This window comes from Pseudorca crassidens, chromosome 3 (assembly GCF_039906515.1).
Source record: "Pseudorca crassidens isolate mPseCra1 chromosome 3, mPseCra1.hap1, whole genome shotgun sequence".
Taxonomy (NCBI): domain Eukaryota; kingdom Metazoa; phylum Chordata; class Mammalia; order Artiodactyla; family Delphinidae; genus Pseudorca; species Pseudorca crassidens.
In genome coordinates this window covers 60,615,708-60,638,424 of record NC_090298.1, presented here as the reverse complement: position 1 = coordinate 60,638,424, position 22,717 = coordinate 60,615,708, and the positions used below count along the sequence as shown (strand labels likewise).

General features: G+C 42.7%; 1 protein-coding gene across 1 annotated transcript; it reads right to left on the bottom strand.

The window, feature by feature from the left end:
• Window positions 1-225: 225 nt before the first annotated feature.
• Window positions 226-21,387, bottom strand: F2R (coagulation factor II thrombin receptor). The gene is made up of 2 exons (XM_067731043.1): window positions 21,082-21,387; window positions 226-3,549 (listed from the first exon to the last, which is right to left on the bottom strand). The coding sequence occupies exons 1-2, from the start codon at window positions 21,167-21,169 to the stop codon at window positions 2,354-2,356; spliced, it is 1,284 nt and encodes a 427-aa protein (XP_067587144.1). The 5' UTR covers window positions 21,170-21,387; the 3' UTR covers window positions 226-2,353.
• Window positions 21,388-22,717: the final 1,330 nt, after the last annotated feature.

Genomic DNA, 22,717 nt, shown 5'->3' with positions numbered 1-22,717 from the left:
GAGCAGAGTCTGTGTATTCCCTCCTCCACTCGTTTTAGGCCTGGGGTGGTAACAGCTTTCCCTAATTGCTAGGCCCTGGGGTGCTTCACCAGCTCTTGTTGGTTCCCTTAACCCTGGCCATGCCTCTGCAAATCACCTCTTCATTAACCGCTGTTCAGCTAAATCCTTAGACTGGCCTTCCTGACAGGCTCTAAAGATACAATAAAATCTTATTCCAAACAGATACCAAGCAAACTTTCAGGTTTATTAATAGAGGTTACATACATTTTTTTAAAAAAAGAACATAAAAACAGTGATGTAATATTTTATAAGTACATACTGATAATACAGTAATGAGTCTTATTAAGTCAGAGGTATTTTAATATAAACAGAATGAATGAACAATGACAGTATATCTCCACTAAGTTGGATAAAATGAGTATCGTAACTAAATTAATAAAAACAATGTTAGCTTCTACTTACAAGACATACTTTTATGGAAATCGTTCTATGGCATTTGGAAACAATTTGCTCTTTTAAATAGGTAAGTACTTGCCTTACAAGTTTCTACTCTTTTTGTTTAAAATGCCAACATTTTTTCATAAGGAAAAAAAGATATAATTCAACCTAATTTTCAAATTATTTTCTCAAATACATGAGGATATTCTGTACTTGCTACTCATCATAGCTTATAAAATCATCTCATTAACTCTTAAGAAAAGTGAATGGAAAATAGAGAATAATTTTCCTGGATTTCAAAGTCAATTCCATTTTCTTCTGCCATTTCTAATCCGACTAACATAATGAATGTTTTAAAAATCTGACTTGAGTAATTTATTGAACAAAACATTTGTAAATAGGGCCCAATTAAGACAGACTGAAGGACTTAATCTTTTTTTATCCTTAGTTGTCATTTTGGTTTATTTTTTTCAATCTCTTTTATGTAAAACTTTGTTTTCATGTTGATACATAGTCAGATTGGCGATCATATTATGTACAGAATTTATAATTTTTATCTTGCTTGAATAACATTGTAATAAAACATTTCATATTCTGTTACTGAAGGAGTTATTTTTAAAAACACGCTTCCTGTACTATATTATGTTTATCTCAAGTTATAGCCACAGGAAGAAGTAACCCAAATGTTCAAAGTTCTTTACCTGCCAGGATTATGTGGAACTTGCTTGGTGACATCTGGCTAAAAGCACTTCTTTACCTAATGATGTGTTTCTTTCCCACGTCCCACTCTGTGTATCGGCCCACTTTGTCATTCTTGAGAGCAGGTTTCAGTCTGACTCAACTCTATTTGCCCAGCACCCATTAGAGTGCTTAGAGCACACGATGGGTGTCCATGTTTGCTATATAGGTGTTTCCACCTGGGAATGGTCCTTGCAGCATAACTGCTAGAAGTGAACGTGTCTTCTTTCTCCATTCTTAAAATGGGCAGTCTTTTATATCCATTATCTCTTGGGATAGCACATCCTACTTCACCAACTTCTAATAAACATGATAAGCGCACGGCCAATCCTTGAGGGAATCCCAGCAGGAGATAGCAAACACGGTGGTCCTGATCTCTCTGAACTGGCCCTGTCTTGTATCTACTGCTTGGAGTCCTTCATCTGGGGGCACGGTGCTTTGAAAGCCAGCCTCAGGTCACTGGTGGGACCTCTGCTCATTCTTAGTTTACACACACGGCGTGTAAAACAGCAAAAATGCTACCCATATTATCTGTTTTAATAATTTTTAGAATTCAAACTTTGATACGTTTAACATGAAAAACAGCAGAACTTTCTCTACACACAGATAGTACTAAGTCTCATCCCTCAATAACTTAAACATTGCTGTTGGACAATTTCAAAACACTTATTGGCAAAAGTTGTATAAGTCCAAACTGTAGAATCCCTCACTATCGATGGACTTCTTCAGATGTTCAGGGCTAAACTCCAGCCTAAACTTTGCATATGAAATCAGAGAATCAGAGTTTACTTCCATAATCTCTGGTGAAAAAAAGAGAGGGTTTCAAAGTGCCTATTCTATACTGCACTGCAAATGATACAAGTATATGTGTATAAATACACATACACACACACATATATCTAAAATACATCACGTAAATTTACGAAAAAAGTGACATTTCAGTTCTTGTTGTAACACTCTCTTGTAATAACATTGTTTTCTATTCCTGTTCTTTTTTTTTTCCTGTAACTAACAAATATATATGCTTAATGGCTCTCATAAGGAGGCATGTACATCATACATTTGTTGTTTTAGATGTTTTAGATGACAAAAATACTTTTTGTCAGGGACTAAGTAGAATCCTTAGGTTATTTGCTTTTTTAACATTTTCTTTTTAACTCACTGTCGGTCCCTTTTCCTAAGTTAACAGCTTTTTGTACACGCTGCTATTCAGGTTACTAGAGCAGGTGTCCATTTTACTTGCCATCAACTGACCGCTGCTGTTATAACTGCTGGGATCTGAACTTTCTTTGCAGCATAAGATACTGTAGAGGTACCTCTGGCACTCAGAGGAAGCATAGTAGTAAATCAAGGGGTCAACGCAACAGCTTATGCTGCTGACACAGACACACAGGAGGTAGGCAAAGTAGGCAGCCTCTGTCATGGAATTATGGGAAAGGAATGCGTAATGTAGAATCAGCAGGATGTTTGTGGGTCCAAAGCAAAGGACGAAGATGCAGAAAACAGCAGCTGACAAGAACAAAGCCCGGGACTTCTTGCTCTGGTTGGCAACCGTGGAAGAGCTAAGAGATCGGATGATAGACACATAACAGACTGTGGAAATGATCAACGGCACAAAAAAGAAGATGGCAGAGAAGGCCGAGAAGTAATATGAGTAGTAGCCTTCGAGCAGTGTTTGGTTGAGCACATCGTGACAGGTGGTTATGTTGAGCCCCGGGACCTGGGTGGTCTGCTCCTTGAGGAGCAGAGGTACCACCCCCGCGATGGCCATGGCCCAGATGGCCAGACAGGTAAAGGAAGCCCTCCCCAGAGTACGCCAGGAGAGCGACTGCATGGGGTATACCACAGCCAGGAACCGGTCAATGCTGATGACCGTCATGAGCATGATAGAGGCATACATGTTACAGTAGAACGCAGCGGTGATGAAGCGGCACATGGCAGACCCGAATCTCCAGTCACTTCCGGAAAAGTAGTAGCTGATCTTAAAGGGGAGCACAGACACAAAGAGCACGTCTGCCATGGCCAGGTGCAGCATGTACACCACGGCGGGCTTCTTGATCTTCATCTTCAAGGTGAACACGACGATGGCCATGATGTTCAGAGGAAGGCTGACGAGGAACACGCCGGTGTAGACGGAGGGGATAAAGAGCGTCAACCAGGTGCTGGTCAGATATCCTGAGGCATCTTTTGAGATGAACTCGCGGGGTAATTTTTGAGGAGGACTGCTTCTGTTGCCGGAGCTTAATCTGTCTTCTGTGAATTCACTTTCATTTTGGTCCTCATCCTCCTTCAGTGGGATTGGTTCAAATACATCATTGGGATTCCTGAGAAAAAATGTCCGGGGACTCAGAGTATCATTTGTTGCTTCTGACTCTGAAAAGTAAAAATTTTAAAACGAATTACAAAGGCAAAAGAGACAAGGAGAGGGTACACTTTACTTTTGCTTTTTGTTTTCTTCCTGGGAGAGTGGGTGGTAAGGAGCAGGTGATACCCAAGGGGACCACAGACTTTATCAGGGAATTAGCTAACTCGAAGTAGTGTACCACATTTTGTTCTGACACAGCAAACCCTTTTCAAACTCTGCTCCTCAGAGATATGAGGTGAACGATACACTTTCAGAGATCTGCAGACATCAGGAAAGGCTGAGGACGTGATGTGAAAGAAAAGAGCCGTAACTTCTTTTCTATACGAGCCACTGTCTATATAAACAAATCACTCCCAGGCTATGTGACTTCTCTTTCGTCCGTATGTCTGCATGTATACATTTTCTCCATTTAGCTTGTGGCCACCCTTTGAAATCCGTTCTTCCTTGTGGAAAAATCCACATAGAAAGTTGAGGGAACATCTTAAAGGTTACGGAGCTACAGGTGAACTTGAGTAGGACCGAGGGCACCCATTTCCATGACCGTTATCCATGTGACAGTAGCTGTCCTTTACTAGCTTCAGTTGGTTTACACAGTAGAATGTCGCAAATCTCTCGTCATATTTGGGTCCAAGCCACAGTCTCAGGTTATCGTCTAATGTAATCACAAGGTACCTACCACACCGTCATCTTCCTGTCTCCTTCCTTAGCGGGCCAGTGGAGCAGAGGTCCTAGGCCAGTGGCCTTCCTCAGCTCAGTTCCAAAATGCCACATGCACGCAGGCAGATGCCAGGCCAACCAGGCTCTTTTGAGTATCACCCAGAAGTCAGTTGCAAACGTCCTTCTTTTATTACCCTCCTCCACCAAAAACATCCGTGTGAGATGTTCATCAAAGAAATGCAGCACTTAACAACTGGAACTCAACCAGCTTTTCCTTCCCAGGAGCTTTGCTAACATTCTGTCACTGAGGAGACTCAGACAGAGAGAGCCTTTGCTGGGCCTTGGCAAGCTGAGGAGTGGGGAGAGAAACCACAGGGGGAAAAGGATGAGGTTTCTATCCCTGGAGGCATTGGCCACAAAGGCTGGACACACACGTCACTCAGAAGTGATGTTAGAGGAATGAAAACTGGCCGGAAATTGGGTAAGTACAGTGGATTTTTAAGCTTTCAGTTTTATTTTTCAGTAGTGGAACCTTCCTGCAAACAAAAACTTACACAGAGAGGCATAATGCAATAAAAGAGATAGTTCTGCTTCTGTAGGGTCCTACAAGACCCTAGACAAAAATTACAAAAAACTCTGGATCCCTTTCCTCCCCCAAATCAATGACCTGAAGTTATTTAGGTTCACAGGGTCATGTCAGGGAGGGGAGGGATGGATCTTCAAAGAAAGGATGGCAACCGATGGGTTTCTTGTTTTCAGTGGCTTTTAGCTTGAGAGAAGGCCAAAGTCAGTGCCACAAAAGATGGTTGAAACTCAGATAGAAAACCCACAGTCTCTACTGCCTGAAGAACTAGAGGACAGAGTTCAGGGCAACTACAATCACTGGAAAGTGAGGAGAGAATCTCAGAAAAGAAAAATTCAGAGAGGGATAGAGAGAGCACCAAATTCCAGTGCAAATTCTGCCCCAGGCTTGGGTTGACTCTAGAACCTGCACACTCAAGGAAGATGAGAAGCAGAGTTAACTGCTAGAGTTAACACATTTTTGACTGGAGATGTATTTTGGCCACAGGTGTTAGTTTCTGCAAAAATCCCCGGGTCAATAATGTGTTAAAAGAACGGAAGTGTTATTTGAACTTCTTGCTCAAGAGGAAACGTTTGCAGTTTGAGTTCAACCAAATTAACTGCCTGCTAAAGCAAAAACACCAACATTCTTTGGAGAAATAAAACAAAATCTTGAGTCTTTACAGTAGGATAATGTCCATCAGACAATTGAAAATCATTCGATATAAAGAGAATCAGGAAAGTGTGACCCAGTCGCAAGAGAAAAGGACAATCAATGGAAACCAATCCCAAGATGACCTGGATGTTAGAATTAGCAGATAAGGATTTTAAAGGGTATGTTGCAACTATGCTCAATGAAGGGAAGAAAAAGATTTCATTGAAATGAATGAAAAAATAGAAAATAGCAACGAAACCAACCAACGGAAATTCTAGAGCTAGAAAATAAAATACAATAAACTGGCATCCATTTCCAAAATGAAAAGCAAACCTAGAGTAGCACCAACCGATACACAGTAGAACAGGGCCTGGCAGTGAAAACTTGAGGTCAGATGACCTCAGCAAGAGCATGAGTGGGTCCCCTGAGGGTAAAGGGGTGATCTGGCAGATCTCTCACAGAGGAAGAACAAAAAATCTGCAGTGATCTGTATCATTTTCACAGACGTAAAGAACAGATGTATGAATACCAAGGAGGGAAGGCGGGGATGGGATGAATTGGGAGATTGGGATCGACATATATACACTACTATGTATAAAATAGATAACTAATGAGAACCTACTGTATAGCACAGGGAACTCTACTCAATGCTCTGTGGTGACCTAAATGGGAAGGAAATCCAAAACAGTGGGAATATATGTATACGTATAGCTGATTCACTTTGCTGTACAGCAGAAACTAACACAACATTGTAAAGCAACTATACTCCAGTAAAAATTAATAAAAAACCAATCTGCAGTGATGAGCCTCTGAGTACACATATACAGCTAGACTGTTCCCCAAGGGTAGGAAACTGTTCCTATTTAACTCTGAGTCTCCAGTACCCTGCCCCACATGTGGTAGGTATGGACCTTAAGCTGGCTTTTAATCATGGATTTGCATTCTAATACTGGCTCTACCAGGAATCACTTAACTGCTCTGAACTCAGTCTCAGAATCATTAAAATGGGATCCTAATACCTGTCTGGCCTACAAATCTGGCAGCCAGGAGCATCACATGTTAAATAGGATATATGTTCACTTTGTAAACTTCAAAAATTAATCAGTGTAAGAAATTATTATTCTTCCCCTATCACTTCAATGTGGTTTGCTTTTTGCTCACTCTCAATCATTTTAAATTAAAATGGAATCTGTCCCTCTTCCCTTCCTAAACATTTAGCCCTGTTTGGTTTATCAACCTTTTCCCGAAGTATCGCTTCCTTCCCCTTTCGAGGCATCTAATTCACTCTCTGCATCTTGATCCAGTCACATGGGGGCCTGACCCTGGTACAACGGCCCCTGTGGGAAGTGAGGCTACCCTCGAGGTCAAGGATGTGTGGGAAGCGGAAGAAAAGAATGAATGAGTTCTGGCATTTTAAGGCCACAAAGATATGTGTCCTCAAAAACGCTGACCCACAGGAACCTTAAAACAACACGACCCTCTGCTGTAGCTTTGGAGACCTGGCCAGAATGAGGACTCTTGTCACGCATGGAAGGGAGAAAAGTGCAGGCACGCATGTGTGCACACACACGTGAGCATCAGGACATGACCTAGAGGAGTGACACCTCTTGAAAACTACTGAACACTCACAACTAAGCTCTTAGACGCCATCACTTGGTCTGAAAATTAAACTCTCATTAGGGTTTACTCTGTATTTAATACTTTGGGAAAGAGTATTTGTTTTCAAAAATTTCTTCCCTGGCTAGGCCGTCTTGGGCAGTATGGTGCTTATGACAGAAACATTATACCCACTGGAACATGACATTTTATAGGCTGGAGCCCAGGAAGAATGCATAATCCCTTGATTAAATATCATTACCTAAGGTATCACCTTTTCTTGCCAACATAGGTTTGATATTTTGGCTTTTATGGGATTACAGAATGTCAGCAAATTTTGTTTGTTTAACTATATACCAACATCAAAGAAAGAACAAAACCAATTCCAGGTGACTAGATAAATCCAACTAGCTCAAGCCCCTTAGGTTGAAATTTGAGTTTGGGTATCTTGCTTTTCCTTTAGTCCTAGCCCAACTCATAGGTCAAGGAGAAAGTGCCTGTCAGCGTACAAAAAGCTCTTGTAGCACATCTGTGTTTTTATTCTTAAGTTATGGTTTAAAAAAAAAAAAAAAACTAAGTCAGGTCCTAAAATTGGTTCTCATACTTGTTGCTAAGTTTCACTTAATTTAGTTTTCTCTAAAATGGCTCTAGAGTAATTTTGTTGTTGACCATAGCATATTGCTAACGAGCTTAAATGTGGACTCTAACTCTGAAGATTTTTAAAAATTAGTTAGTCAGGCACAGTGCTTTTTCTGACTTTGACGAGATCTGGCCTTGGAAGCAGAGTGGTGACCAGATGCTCTCTCAAGGTCCCATGTGATCCTGGAAGTTATTTATACCATTTCATCCTCCCACAACATGCCAGCCTTGGTTCCCACTCAGAGCACGGGCCTATAGGGCTCATGCTTTCTGGGAATTAAGAAAGCAGAAGTCCCAGGACCTCGCCTACATTCACACACAGAGCACGAGAGATGTACCCCCTGCATTTCTCCACGAGTGACTTAACACTACAGGTTAAAGAGAAATAAAGAGGATGATGGAAAAATGATGGAAACATACTAACTCCAAGCAGAAAGCAGCAACATTACAGGAATACTCCACTGTCTCAAATGCAAACGCACACCATGAAAAGAAGTGCTCCTTAAAGAAATGGCTGGTTCCGGATCTGGGGGGAGGAAAGACACAAGAGGAGTCTTGAACGTCTTCAAAGAATATTCGGGTCAGGTCAGAAAGACTCTGAAGTCGATCCAAAGAGAGCTCCCCATTGGCCAAAAATCATTAAGAGAATAATGATGGAAATGAATGGAAACACTGGAAACATGTCATATTTGTTAAGATCTATGAGTTCATAATGATGCTCAAAGGAAAATAAAACCTTTTTTGTCACTGTTGGAGGAAATGAGGGGACCCAGTCTGAAAATTGGTAAATAAAAGCAAGGTTCAAGCAGTTATCTTGCCTTTTCTATAAGCAAAATATTTCAGGGAAACCAAATAGTCAATGAAGGAAATTTCTATTTTATAAAATAATTCCAGCTCATAAACACAGAAACAGTAACAGATTTAGAAACCCATCTTACAGCTCTTAGTGAAATCAGATTTAGTACAATGGTCATCAGTTGTTGCTAAAAACGTTAGGTGAAAGGATAGGTGATAGGGAACTTTCTAACAAGTGGATCAGCTGACAACACCTGAGTCCAAACAGTAACCTTAAAATCTCAAAAAGAGAGACAATCTTGAGGTGATGAAACAGGTGTGTACACAGCGCCACTGCTCAGGTAGTCTTGCAGAAAAACAAACTTGGATCAGGTTAAGCCTCCAGATGGACCACATTACAGAAAACACAGAGGACAGAAGGGCATGTTGAACACCCCTACAAGATGCAGCTGGCCAGATCCAGTATGTAGAAAAGTCTAGAAGACGAATGACCCTGTTTCTCTGACAAACAGCCTTGAAACAGGAGGAGAGGGAAAACCCCTACAGACTAAAAGATTTAAGAGACACATCTACCTAATGCAACAGTGGGCCGTGTTTGATCCTGATTCAAATAAATCAACTGTAAAAAGCATTTATGAGACAATCAGTAAAATGTGAACACCGACTGAATAGTACATGATATTAAGAAATTGTCCTTTTTTTTAGGTGTTATAATGGTATTGTGGTTACGTGAAGAAAAGAGTTCTTATTTCTAAGGATATATACTGAGGCATTTATGGATGAAATGATACAATGTCTGGGATTTGCTTTAAAATTGTCCATTTGGGGAGGATGAAAGTGAGGATACAGATAAAACAACATATAGGGGGTAATTGCACTGTCCACTTTTGGTATGTTTGAAAATTTCCATAATGAAAAGTAAAAAAAAAAAAAAAGAAGAAAAAGAAAAGCAAATATTTTATGCACATTTACTTGCCACTAAAAACTAAGGACAACAGATCCACCAGAGGGGAGACAGCAGAAGCAAGAAGAACTACAATTCTGCAGCCTGTGGAACAAAAACCACATTCACAGAAAGATAGACAAGATGAAAAGGCAGAGGGCTATGTACCAGATGAAGGAACAAGATAAAACCCCAGAAAAACAACTCAGTGAAGTGGAGATAGGCAACCTTCCAGAAAAAGAATTCAGAATAATGATAGTGAAGATGATCCAGTACCTCGGAAAAAGAATGGAGGCAAAGATCGAGAAGATGCAAGAAATGTTAAACAAAGACCTAGAAGAATTAAAGAACAAACAAACAGAGATGAACAATACAATAACTGAAAGGAAAAATACACTAGAAGGAATCAATAGCAGAATAATGGAGGCACAAGAACGGATAAATGACCTGGAAGACAGAATGGTGGAATTGACCGCTGCGGAAGAGAATAAAGAAAAAAGAATGAAAAGAAATGAAGACAGCCTAAGAGACCTCTGGGACAACATTAAATGCAACAACAGCATTATAGGGGTCCCAGAAGGAGAAGAGAGAGAGAAAGGACCTGAGAAAATATTTGAAGAGATTATAGTCGAAAACTTCCCTAACGTGGGAAAGGAAACAGCCACCCAAGTCCAAGAAGCGCAGCGAGGTCCATACAGGATAAACCCTAGGAGAAACACGCCAAGACACATAGTAATCAAATTGGCAAAAATTAAAGACAAAGAAAAATTATTGAAAGCAGCAAGGGAAAAACGACAAATAACATACAAGGGAGCTCCCATAAGGTTAACAGCTGATTCCTCAGCAGAAACTCTACAAGCCAGAAGAGAGTGGCATGATATACTTAAAGTGATGAAAGTGAAGAACCTACAACAAAGATTACTCTACCTGGCAAGGATCTCATTCAGATTCTATGGACAAATCAAAAACTTTACAGACAAGCAAAAGCTAAGAGAATTCAGCACCACCAAACCAGCTCTTCAACAAATGCTAAAGGAACTTCTCTAACTGGGAAACACAAGAGAAGGAAAGGACCTACAAAAACAAACCCAAAACAATTAAGAAAATGGTCATAGAAACATACATATCGATAATTACCTTAAACGTCAGTGGATTAAATGCTCCAACCAAAAGACACAGGCTTGCTGAATGAATATGAAAACAAGACTCATCTATATGCTGTCTACAAGAGACCCACTACAGACCTAGGGACACATACAGACTGAAAGTGAGGGGATGGAAAAAGATATTCCATGCAAATGGAAATCAAAAGAAAGCTGGAGTAGCAATACTCATATCTGATAAAACAGACTTTAAAATAAAGAATGTTACAAGAGACAAGGAAGGACACTACATAATGATCAAGGGATCAATCCAGGAAGAAGATATAACAATTATAAATATATACGCACCCAACATAGGAGCACCTCAATACATAAGGCAACTGCTAACAGCTATAAAAGGGGAAATCGACAGTAACACAATAATAGTGGGGGACTTTAACTCCTTACTTACACCAATGGACAGATCATCCAAAATGAAAATAAATAAGGAAACAGAAGCTTGAAATCACACAACAGACCAGATAGATTTAATTGATATTTATAGGACATTCCATCCAAAAACAGCAGATTACACTTTCTTCTCAAGTGTGCATGGAACATTCTACAGGATAGATCACATCTTGGGTCACAAATCAAGCCTCAGTAAATTTAAGAAAATTGAAATCATATCAAGCATCTTTTCTGACCACAATGCTATGAGATTAGAAATGAATTACAGGGAAAAAAAAAGTTAAAAACACAAGCACATGGAGGCTAAGCAATACGTTACTAAATAACCAAGAGATCACTGAAGAAATAAAAAAATACCTAGAGACAAATGACAATGAAAGCACGACAATCCAAAACCTATGGGATGCAGCAAAAGCAGTTCTAAGGGGGAAGTTTATAGCTATACAAGCGTACCTCAAGAAACAAGAAAAATCTCAAACCATCTAACCTTACACCTAAAGGAACTAGAGAAAGAAGAACAAACAAAACCCAAAGTTAGCAGAAGGAAAGAAATCATAAAGATCAGAGCAGAAATAAATGAAATAGAAACAAAGAAAACAACAGCAAAGATCAATAAAACTAAATGCTGTTTTTTTGAGAAGATAAACAAAATTGATAAACCATTAGCCAGACTCATCAAGAAAAAGAGGGAGAGGACTCAAATCAATAAAATTAGAAATGAAAAAGGAGAAGTTACTAACAACAGACACTGAAGAAATACAAAGCATCCTAAGAGACTACTACAAGCAACTCTATGCCAATAAAATGGACAACCTGGAAGAAATGGACAAATTCTTAGAAACGTATAACCTTCCAAGACTGAACCAGGAAGAAATAGAAAATATGAACAGACTAATCACAAGTAATGAAATTGAAACTGTGATTAAAAATCTTCCAACAAACAAAAGTCCAGGACCAGATGGCTACACAGGTGAATTCTATCAAACATTTAGAGCAGAGCTAACACCCATCCTTCTCAAACTCTTCCAGAAAATTGCAGAGGAAGGCACACTCCCAAACTCATTCTGAGGCCACAATCACCCTGATACCAAAACCAGACAAAGGTACTACAAAAGAAGAAAATTACGGACCAGTATCATTGATGAATATAGATGCAAAAGTCCTCAACAAAATACTAGCAAACAGAATCCAACAACACATTAAAAGGATCATATACCATGATCAAGTGGGATTTTCCCCGGGGATGCAAGGATTCTTCAATATATGCAAATCAATCAATGTGACAAATCATATTAAATTGAAGAAAAAAAATCATATGATCATCTCAATAGATGCAGAGAAAGCTTTTGACAAAATTCAACACCCATTTATGATAAAAACTCTCCAGAAAGTGGACATAGAGGGAAACTACCTCAACATAATAAAGGCCATATATGACAAACCCACAGCAAACATCAGTCTCAATGGTGAAAAACTGAAAGCATTTCCACTAAGATCAGGAACAAGACAAGGATGTCCACTCTCACCACTCTTATTCAACATAGTTTTGGAAGTCCTAGCCATGGCAATCAGAGAAGAAAAAGAAATAAAAGGAATACAAATTGGAAAAGAAGAAGTAAAACTGTCACTGTTTGCAGATAACATGATACTATACATAGAGAATCCTAAAGATGCCACCAGAAAACTACTAGAGCTAATCAATGAATGTGGTAAAGTTGCAGGATACAGAATTAATGCACAGAAATCTCTTGCATTCCTATACACTAATGATGAAAAATCTGAAAGAGAAATTAAGGAAACACTCCCATTTGTCACTGCAACAAAAGGAATAAAATACCTAGGAATAAACCTACCTAAGGAGACAAAAGACCTGTATGCAGAAAACTATAAGACACTGATGAAAGAAATTAAGGATGATACCAACAGATGCAGAGATATACCATGTTCTTAGATTGGAAGAATCAATAATGTGAAAATGACTATACTACCCAAAGCAATCTACAGATTCAATGCAATGCCTATCAAATTACCAATGGCATTTTTTACGGAAGTAGAACAAAAAATCTTAAAATTTGTATGGAGACACAAAAGACCCTGAATAGGCAAAACAGCCTTGAGGGAAAAAAACAGAGCTGGAGGAATCAGGCTCCCTGACTTCAGACTCTACTACAAAGCTACAGTAATCAAGACAATAAGGTACTGGCACAAAAACAGAAACATAGATGAATAGAGCAAGATAGAAATCCCAGAGGTAAACCCACGCACCTATGGTCAACTAATCTATGACAAAGGAGGCAAGGATATACAATGGAGAAAAGACAGTCTCTTCAATAAGTGGTGCTGGGAAAACTGGACAGCTACATGTAAAAGAATGAAATTAGAACACTCCCTAACAGCATACACAAAAATAAACTCAAAATGGATTAGAGAGGGCTTCCCTGGTGGTGCAGTGGTTGGGAGTCCGCCTGCCGGTGCAGGAGGCGTGGGTTTGTTCCCTGGTCCGGGACGATCCCGCGTGACGCGGAGCTGCTGGGCCCGCGGGCCGTGGCCGCTGGGCCTGCGCATCCGGAGCCTGTGCTCGCAGCGGGAGAGGCCGCGACAGTGAGAGGCCTGCGTGCCGCAAAAAAAGAAAAAAGGATCAGAGACCTAAATGTAAGACATGACACTATAAACCTCCTAGAGGAAAACATAGGAAGAACACTCTTTGACATAAATCACAGCAAGATCTTTTTTGATCCACCTCCTAGAGTAATGGAAATAAAAACAAAAATAAATGGGACCTAATGTAACTTAAAAGCTTTTGCACAGCAAACGAAACCATAAATGAGATGAAAAGATAACCCTCAGAATGGGAGAAAATATTTGCAAACGAATCAACAAAGGATTAATCTCCAAAATACATAAATAGCTCATGCAACTCAATATTAAAAAAACAAACCACCCAATCCAAAAATGGGCAGAAGACCTAAGTAGACATTTCTCCAAAGAAGACATCCAGATGGCCAAAAAGCACATGATAAGCTGCTCAACATCACTAATTATTAGAGAAATGCAAATCAAAACTACAATGAGGTATCACCTCACACCAGTTAGATGGGCACCATCAGAAAATCTACAAACAACAAATGCTGGAGAGGGTGTGGAGGAAAGGGAACCCTCTTGCACTGTTGGTGGGAATGTAAATTGATACAGCCACTATGGAGAACAGTATGGAGGTTCCTTAAAAAACTAAAAATAGAATTACCATATGATTCTGCAATCCCACTACTGGGCATATACCCAGAGAAAACCACAATTCAAAAAGACACATGTGCCCCAATGTTCATTGCAGCACTATTTACGATAGTCAGGTCATGGAAGCAACCTAAATGTCTATTGACAGATGAATGGATAAAGAAGATGTGGTTCATATATACAATGGAATATTACTCAATCATAAAAAGGAACGAAATTGGGTCATTTGTTGAGACATGGATGGATCTAGAGACTGTCATATAGAGTGAAGTAAGTCAGAAAGAGAAAAACAAATATCGTATATTAATGCATTTATGTGGAACCTAGAAAAATGGTACAGGTGAACCAGTTTGCAGGGCCGAAATAGAAACACAGATGTAGAGAACAAACGTATGGACAGGAAGCGGGTAAAGCAGCGGGGGGGTGGGGATTGTGGTGTGATGAATTGGGAGATTGGGATTGACATGTATACACTGACGTGTATAAAACTGATGACTAATAAGAACCTGCTGTATAAAAAAATAAATAAAATTCAAAAATTAAAAAAAGAAAAAAAAAGATTGACCGTAGAACAATTGGAGGGATAAAAAACAAACAAACAAGCAAACAAAAAAAACTAAGGACAAGAGTTTTTGCTTTTGTTTGTCTTAGTTTTGAGGGGGGAAAAGTTCTTGAATGTTTGTGTGAACACAGTTTTACACTGAGAGAATTCATTTGATACCAACCCCTCCAAGGTTTTTCTGGAATATGGAGGAGTTGGTATATGAAGAACACTTAACATTTGTCAACCACCTACTATGTGCCAGGTACTTCGCTTAACTTACTTCATGTAACTGTAACATTTTTACAATGTTTTACAAGATAAGTATTATAACCCCCATTTTTATGGACAACATGGAGGCACAGAGAGGCTAAGTAACTAATCCAATGTCACACAGCTAGGAAGTGAAGGAGCTGGGATCTGAATCCAGATCTGCCTGGTTCTAAAGCTCATACCCTTTGAACCACACCACCTTACCCTGTCTCTTTAAAAAAGTTGTGAATTCAGGACCTACTCCTAAAAGAGTACTACTTTTTTTTCTCTAAGCATTTCACCAAACAAATGAATCTACCCACCCTTTTGAACTATAGCAGGCAGGACATGGCCATGTGAATGTATAAGTTCAGTTGATGATGTGCACAGGTGTTGCTTGGGAATCAGGAGTCCTGCTGACCTTGGTGACACACCAGCCACATGCCAACAACCCAGTCCTCACAGGACAGATGTAGTAAAGAGATGTTCAAGGACTAAACGGAGAAACAAATTTTTAAAATATTGTCCCAAATGCAGCAGAGTAAGAGCAAGTAAGTGAACAAAAACCTCTTACGGAAAAGCCAGAATTAAAGGTAGACTAAGGTAAACACTGGCTGCAGAGTGAAGAAGAGATCGCCAGTATATGAGGTTGCCTCTCCTCCCATCCCACCTTCTGCAGCAGGGACTCCACAGGGAGCATAGGAAAGCAAACCGGGGGGGAAAGCTGGGAGAGCGGAGGTTACAGGAAGTAAAGGCAACCAGAAAATGTAAATGTCAGTGCACCCAAGGCCATTGCAGGCACTAAGAAGTGTGTGGGTCCCCTCCTGAAGGCCAGGGCCTGACTTGTGGGGTCAGAACACTAGCAGGCCTCTCTGGGAAGGACTCTGATTCCCTGGCTCTCCCCCTTCCTCCAGGCCTGTTCTCCACCCAAAGTTACAGGCCCTGAGCCCAGTGTCCTGGGAACACTGCTCTCTACTCTCCAAGAAGAGCTGAAAGGAAAACTAATTCACAGTAAAGGATGTTTATAATCACCAATTCCCCCGGAACCAAGCTGTCTCCACTCTCCAACCCCGCCCAAGTTCTACTGAAGTTTGTAAACCTGAACTGAAACAAATTATGTTCTAGATATGATAGAAACCATCATAAACAGCACTTCCTGGAAAGTAGAACTCTTCTTGTAAAGCCAAAAAGTACTTCAGTTGTGGTAACTGCAGAACAGTGCACTGCACCTGCTGCACTAGGTTTTAAATGATGGCAGAGAATTGACAGTGCTTATGAAATCAATTTACAGGACTTTAACAAGATTTTTAAAAGATAGAATAGTGTAGAAAATATTGGAATGCACAGCCTGTGGTAAAGGTGAGTACTGGTTAGGAAAACTTCTGTTTCTATACACTATGATTGCCCACGGATAGTTATTGCACACATAGGCAGCAACTGTGTCATCATGTAAAGCATATTTCTTACAGTTCTTACGGCTGGTTAGCAAAAAAGAAAATACTGGAAAACACTCCTTTAATATACCATAATACCTGACTTCTAATCCACCATAGACTTGAAATATAAATAGATGAGATTAGATTATGTCCTTTCCTAAAATTCAATAAATGTGTTTTGAAGTGCAAATTTCAGATTATTCCTGTTATTTCCAACAGCAGGTTCTTTTGAAAGCAAATAAATGTATAAAGGCCCGTAATGGCCTTTTAAGTGGCAAAACATCATTGGATGCCTTGGCATGGAGGAAAAGGAGGTGTAACTGCGTGGGTTTTTCCAAGCCTTATCCCAAGGTCAATGTGGGAGAGAGTGTCTGGGGGAAGCTCAATCTAGAGAGTTATATACTCTGACAGTCTTAGGCATAAGCATGAGAGGGTGAAAGGCAGAATGAAAGAAACCACAAAAAAGGGAAACAAACAGAAAATGCTCAACGTTGAAACTGTGAGCCCTTGATACTAGCATCACAGTCAAAAATAAACCAAGGCCGTGGTTCCTAATGATGCTTCTGGGGTTTTTGTGAGTATCCCATAGTAAAAGGGATATAGTTCCGCAGATACAAAAGGCCAAACATTGTATGATTCCATTCATATGAAATATGGAGAAGAGGTAAACCCAGAGAAACAATAAGCAAATTGGTAGCTGCCAGGGGTTGGGGGTAGGGAGGGTGAGGGCTGAGTACTTGATGGGGACCGGGTTTCCTTTTGAGGTGATGAAAATGTTCTGGAACTAGATAGAGGTGGTAGGTGTACAACATTGTAAATGTATTAAATACCACTAAATTGTATGCTTAAAAATGGTTAGTTTGGGCTTCCCTGGTGGCACAGTGGTTGAGAGTCCACCTGCCGATGCAGGGGACACGGGTTCGTGCCCCGGTCCGGGAAGATCCTACATGCTGCGGAGCGTCTGGGCCCGTGAGCCATGGCCGCTGAGCCTGCGCGTCCGGAGCCTGTGCTCCGCAACGGGAGACGCCACAGCGGTGAGAGGCCCGCGTACCGCAAAAAAAAAAAAAAAAAAAAAAAAGGTTAATTTTATGCTATGTAGATTTCACCTCAGTTTTAATTAATTAATTGATTTTGATATTTATAGAGTTTATTTTGATATTAATCTTATTTCCCATTTTGATTCTCTTCATTTCTTTCTGTGGATTCAAATTACCATCTAGTGTCAATTCCTAACTCCAACATAGCTTCGTTCTATGCCCCTCCTTTGCACGGTTATTGTCAAATATATATTACATTTCTAGGTCATATGCTCAATAGTACAATTTTATATTGCTTTATGCAATTATTTTTCTTTAATTCTTTTTGTCACAATTTAATCTTTTTACTTTTTCATACCATTTTTAAAGGTTACTTTCCATTTACAATTATTATAAAATATTGGCTATATTCCGTGTAGAAAAGTACTTGCTGATTCATAAGAAATTTGACTTTCAGAGGTTTCTGGTTGGCTTAAAGCAGCATCACTGTCCAGTTTTGTGCCTTTTGTTGGGCTGAAGACCACAGCCTCTCAGTAACAGCCAATTAATTGGCACATTCATGATAGGGATCTATTCATAGACTGCCTTATCATCTGCTTCAGAAAGTAAATGGCAGGATACCACAATCCATGCATTCATGTTTACTAAACACCTCTGTGCATGGGCTGCCAAGCCAACGGGGCACAGACTTTGCCTTCCAGGGGTTCTGAGAAGCACAGCAGGATTACTTCTCTGCTGTTGGCCGGGGTGTGGGGATGGGGGTGGGGTGTCTGGATGGCTTCCCCTCTACATTGGGTGGTAGAGAAAGCTTGCACTTAGGAAAGAAAGGCCTGTGATCAAATCCCAGTTCCACTTAATTGCACTTGTGACTTAACCTCAGTTTCCTTACCTGTAGAATGGGGATGACATCTACTCAAAGGGTGGCTAGAGGAATAAGTAAGGTAGTGTGTGTCATGTACCTAAGCAGGGTGTTGGCTGTAGTAGGTTCTTGATATCAGGTGGCTGTTTTTAATTAAATGTGAACACGTGGGGTGTGGGAAGGGCATTTTGGCCAGAGGGAGTGGCCAGGGGACAGAGAAAGTTCTACCTTGGAGGTTGAACTAGAGGGTGGGGGCCGGGTGAAGTACAGGTAATGTAACAGGCTATGTAATAGGGGAGGCTCTGTAATAAGGGAGGCTGGGCAAGGCTAGGGACCCATCCTGCAAGGGAAGGGGCACCTCCCTCTATGCTAGGGAATTGAGCTTGACCCTGTGGATAGGAAGGTAGTACACAGAATCTCCCATCCAAACCCCTCTGCCACAGTCACCATCAGCTGTTCTGGTACCTTTCACTCTCCAGATCTTTACAGAATTTATGAACATCACCTCTAGGACACTGACACTCTTTGATGAAAGCATCTCACTTAAATTGCCTGGACAAAGGAATGTAAACTGGTTAATGAACTTAGGAATTTCTCAACAAGTATCTGCTGAGTGAATATCTGTTCTAGACTCCACAGGGATAACCTTCTAACCTCAGCCTGGGAGACGACATACTCACAAAGTGACAACGCAGGAAATGCCGAAATGAGCGGGGGGGGGGGGGGGGGGGGGGGGGAAGCCCGAGGGTGCTTCAAGAAAGCTCACACTGGTGGGCAGGGCCAGTCCTGGAGGCATTTCCTATAGCTGGGGTCTCTCAGCTCCTCACATCACATAGAGCTGGTTAACACAGACACTGTTTAGAATTGTGGGTGCACGGTGATAATAAAAAGCAGACCTATTTTTGGTTGATTTTATTAGTGATTTAAAACTCCAAAGACAAAGCCCCACTTATTCCTTGCATCCAGGACCCCCTCCTCCATTTGGAATTTGGGTGCATCATCTCTGAGACTTAATTTCAGAATCAGCAAAAGGGGATAAACATTTGAGATGGTGAAATGAGATAATGTGACTGAAAATGCCTCCGGGGCCAGGGTTTGACTCAGAATATGGCTTTTTTTTTTTTTCTCAGAATATGACACTTAACATGAGTTCCTTTTCTTCTCTCATCCTCTTTTCTTCTCTCCCACCCAAAGTGGTCCCAGAATCCAGGGTAGATAAATCAGCCAATGTTATTCAGTTCTCCTTCTGCCTATGCCAGCTCTGTGCATCCTAGCACACCCCACTCGGGTTGACGAAAAAGTAAGAAGTGTGGCAGAAACAGCAGTCTTGACTTCTCTAGCTAACACAGGCCAAAAATCTTTGGGTTCCTATGTGGGCCTCTTAGTGTTCCTAAAAGCATCACCTCAAAACTCACCCTGAGCAAACATGGAGAGCAGGGAAAATGCTGTCTCTTGTCACCTCTTAATTTCCATACGCCTACACTCTTTCTGGTGTGAAAACAATAGCGTACACAGTCTTTCACAGATAATGAGAAAAACAGCTAGAATTTGTTTCTAAGTGAAAAAAAGGGGGCTGAAAGCTTACAAAGTACTATTGCTACAAAGAAATGAAAACATTTCCCCCCTCCCCCCTTCTTTTTTTTTTTTTTTTTTTTGTTTTGTTTTATGTGATACGCGGGCCTCTCACTGTTGTGGCCTCTCCCGTTGCGGAGCACAGGCTCTGGACGCGCAGGTTCAGTGGCCATGGCTCACGGGCCCAGCCGCTCCGCGGCATGTGGGATCTTCCCGGACCGGGGCACGAACCCATGTCCCCTGCATCGGCAGGCGGACTCTCAACCACTAGCGCCACCAGGGAAGCCCCCCTCCCTTTTTAACTAGGGTTTTTACAGGCTAAAAGCAACTTCTCCGCCCTGCTTTAAGAGCGAGAGGTTGGAAAATACATTTATTTGCTCACGCAGTCAAATACTTAAAAATACACACTATTAGTAATGAATGTATTCTAGGTGAGAAACCTCCTGCTCCCGGCACATCAGAAACTGAAATGGTTTCATCCCATAGTGTCTGAGGGAGCCGGATTCTGAGGAGGGGATCTCTTTCCTCAACTCAATTGGAAGCTTGGAAGACTGGGTTCTAGAGAACAAACAAACAAAGCCTCCCGAGCGCCGCCACCGCCTCGTGGCTATCCTGTTAGCACCCAACATCCTGCACCATGTCCGCCTCCTGCACACAAGGCCTGTGGTTTTCTACTAAGCGGGCCAAGGCACTAAGCTTTTCTCTATAGACAACACTTTCCTGGCCTGCAAACTGTGCAAGAAAAACAATTCCAACAAGACAAAACTTCAGCGGGAGCGGTTCTCGACCGCGTCTTGAAAAACCCGGAACGTTTATTGGCGGAGCAACGTGAAACCCTTTCTTTTTGGGGTGGTCCTGGGAGAAACAGGCCACACAGTGACAACAAATGCAACGAGGTCCCGCAGGCTTCCCCAAGAAAATCCGACCCCGCTCCCCCTCCATATCCAAAACCCTGCCGCGGGGCCGGCTGCATCCTCCAAAACCCAGTGCAAAGGGGCATCAGCTGAGCCCGCAGCGGGGGTGGGACGGGCACCCCACCTGGATATGAGTTGGGGAGACTCCGATCTCAGCCCTAAGGCGCAGTCAGGGGCACCCACTGAGTCCCGGAGCAGCAGCGTCCCTCCTCCTCCCGCCCGCCCCATTCCCGAAGAAGCCCGGGCTACGAGGCCGGGGGTGGGGACAGGGAGGGAATGCCGGGGTCAACTCTCACCTGTTTTGGGGCCTCGGGCGCGGGCCGACAGCAAGGGGCCGCATAGACTGAGCCCCGCGGCGACGAGCAGCAGCCACCGCGGTCCCATTGTCCGGAGGCTCAGGGCGTTCGGCGCGGTCGGTGCGGCGCTGCTCCGGGAGACGGGCCCCGCCGCCGGGAGGCTCGGGCCGCACGCTCTGTCCCTCCACGCCCTCCTCGCGCAGGGTCTGGAGGGCGGCAGGGGCGGGCAGACACAGCGCTAGCCGCTGGGCAGGAGGAGGCTGCTCGGCGTGTCTGGCGGCGCTGGGCAGGACAAGGGGCGGTGGGCGCGGGCGGGGGCGGGGTGCGCGGCCGCCGGGCCGGAAAGGGCGTCCCCTGGCGTCGAGTGTGCGCCTCGACGCGGCCGCCGCCCGCCGGTCCCTCTGCAGTCTCTGGGCCACCCACGGGGCTCGGCGACCTAGCCGGCCCTCTCTCCCGGTGCGCCGGCCGCCCAGCGCCCCGGCTGCTAGACGCTGCCCCGCAACTGAGACGTTGTTTCCTTGGCCTTCGCCTTGGACACGCGAAGCTACCAGTAACTCAGTCTGGTGGGAACCTTTGTTCTCGGGGAGCAAAGACATTGGCAGAGAACCTCCGATCAGGGATGCGCCCCTCCCTACCCTCGGGCCGGACTTCAGGCCGAGCAATGCGCCGCGTTTGAAAATTCGGCGTTCAGCTACAAGTTTGAAAGTGACTTGTGTTTTTGTAATTTGGGGATAGTGAATTTAAAAGTTTATACTGTAGAGACAGGGTTGCCTGCTGATGAGAAGGGGCTCTTAGCTTTGAACAGAATTCTTGACGTTTCTTACTCGCTTCTCTTTGTTTCCCTACTTAGCTATTTCATACGTCGGGCACTTATTTCTTCGACACAATGACTGCGAGTGGATACAATCATCCAGTACCAAGAACAGGTTCTCCACTTTCGCACTCGGGCACGGCTGCAACTTTCTCCCTCTATCCAGAGCTCTCAGCCGCGCTGCGCATACACCTGCGCGGCCTTTTTCGGAAGGCGGGCGGGCTGGGCTTTCCCCACGCGCCGGGCAGTACTTGGGCGCCTCCTGCGAGCGGGATGCCGGGAAGGCGAAGTGCCCAGGTAACTCACACTTTCTGCACGCTGCGACTCGAGTTTAATGGAGTTCGGCCAAATTCAAGTCAAGAGGGGGAGGGCACTCGAGCCTCTGGCTGAGGGGCCCCTGGGGGACAGCGCGGCTGAGGCTCCGCAGGGAGGAGCCCGCAGATTATTTTGTTTAGAGAGCATATCTAGTGAGCGCGTCTTTCAGACCGCAAAGGGAAATGGGTCCCCTCAACGGGCCGTTTCTGGGAAAGTTTACCCGCAGCCCCTTCTCCTCCCAGATGTCGGGGTGTGTTCTGCACCCTGGGTCTGATAAACTGCTATTGAGAGTCACTGGTCAGGTTTCTAAGCTTTTTAAAAAGGGAATTTCGCGCAGTATCATTCCCCAAGGAGAGCCCTGACACTTAAACCAGTGGAGAAAATACAGCAGAGACCATCTCCTTCTTCCCTGTATTCCCCCTCATCATCCTCAGAACACAGCGTCTTCTTGTACATAGAAGTTGCTCAGTAAATTACCGAATAACCCAATTCATTAACGCTATTTTTTAA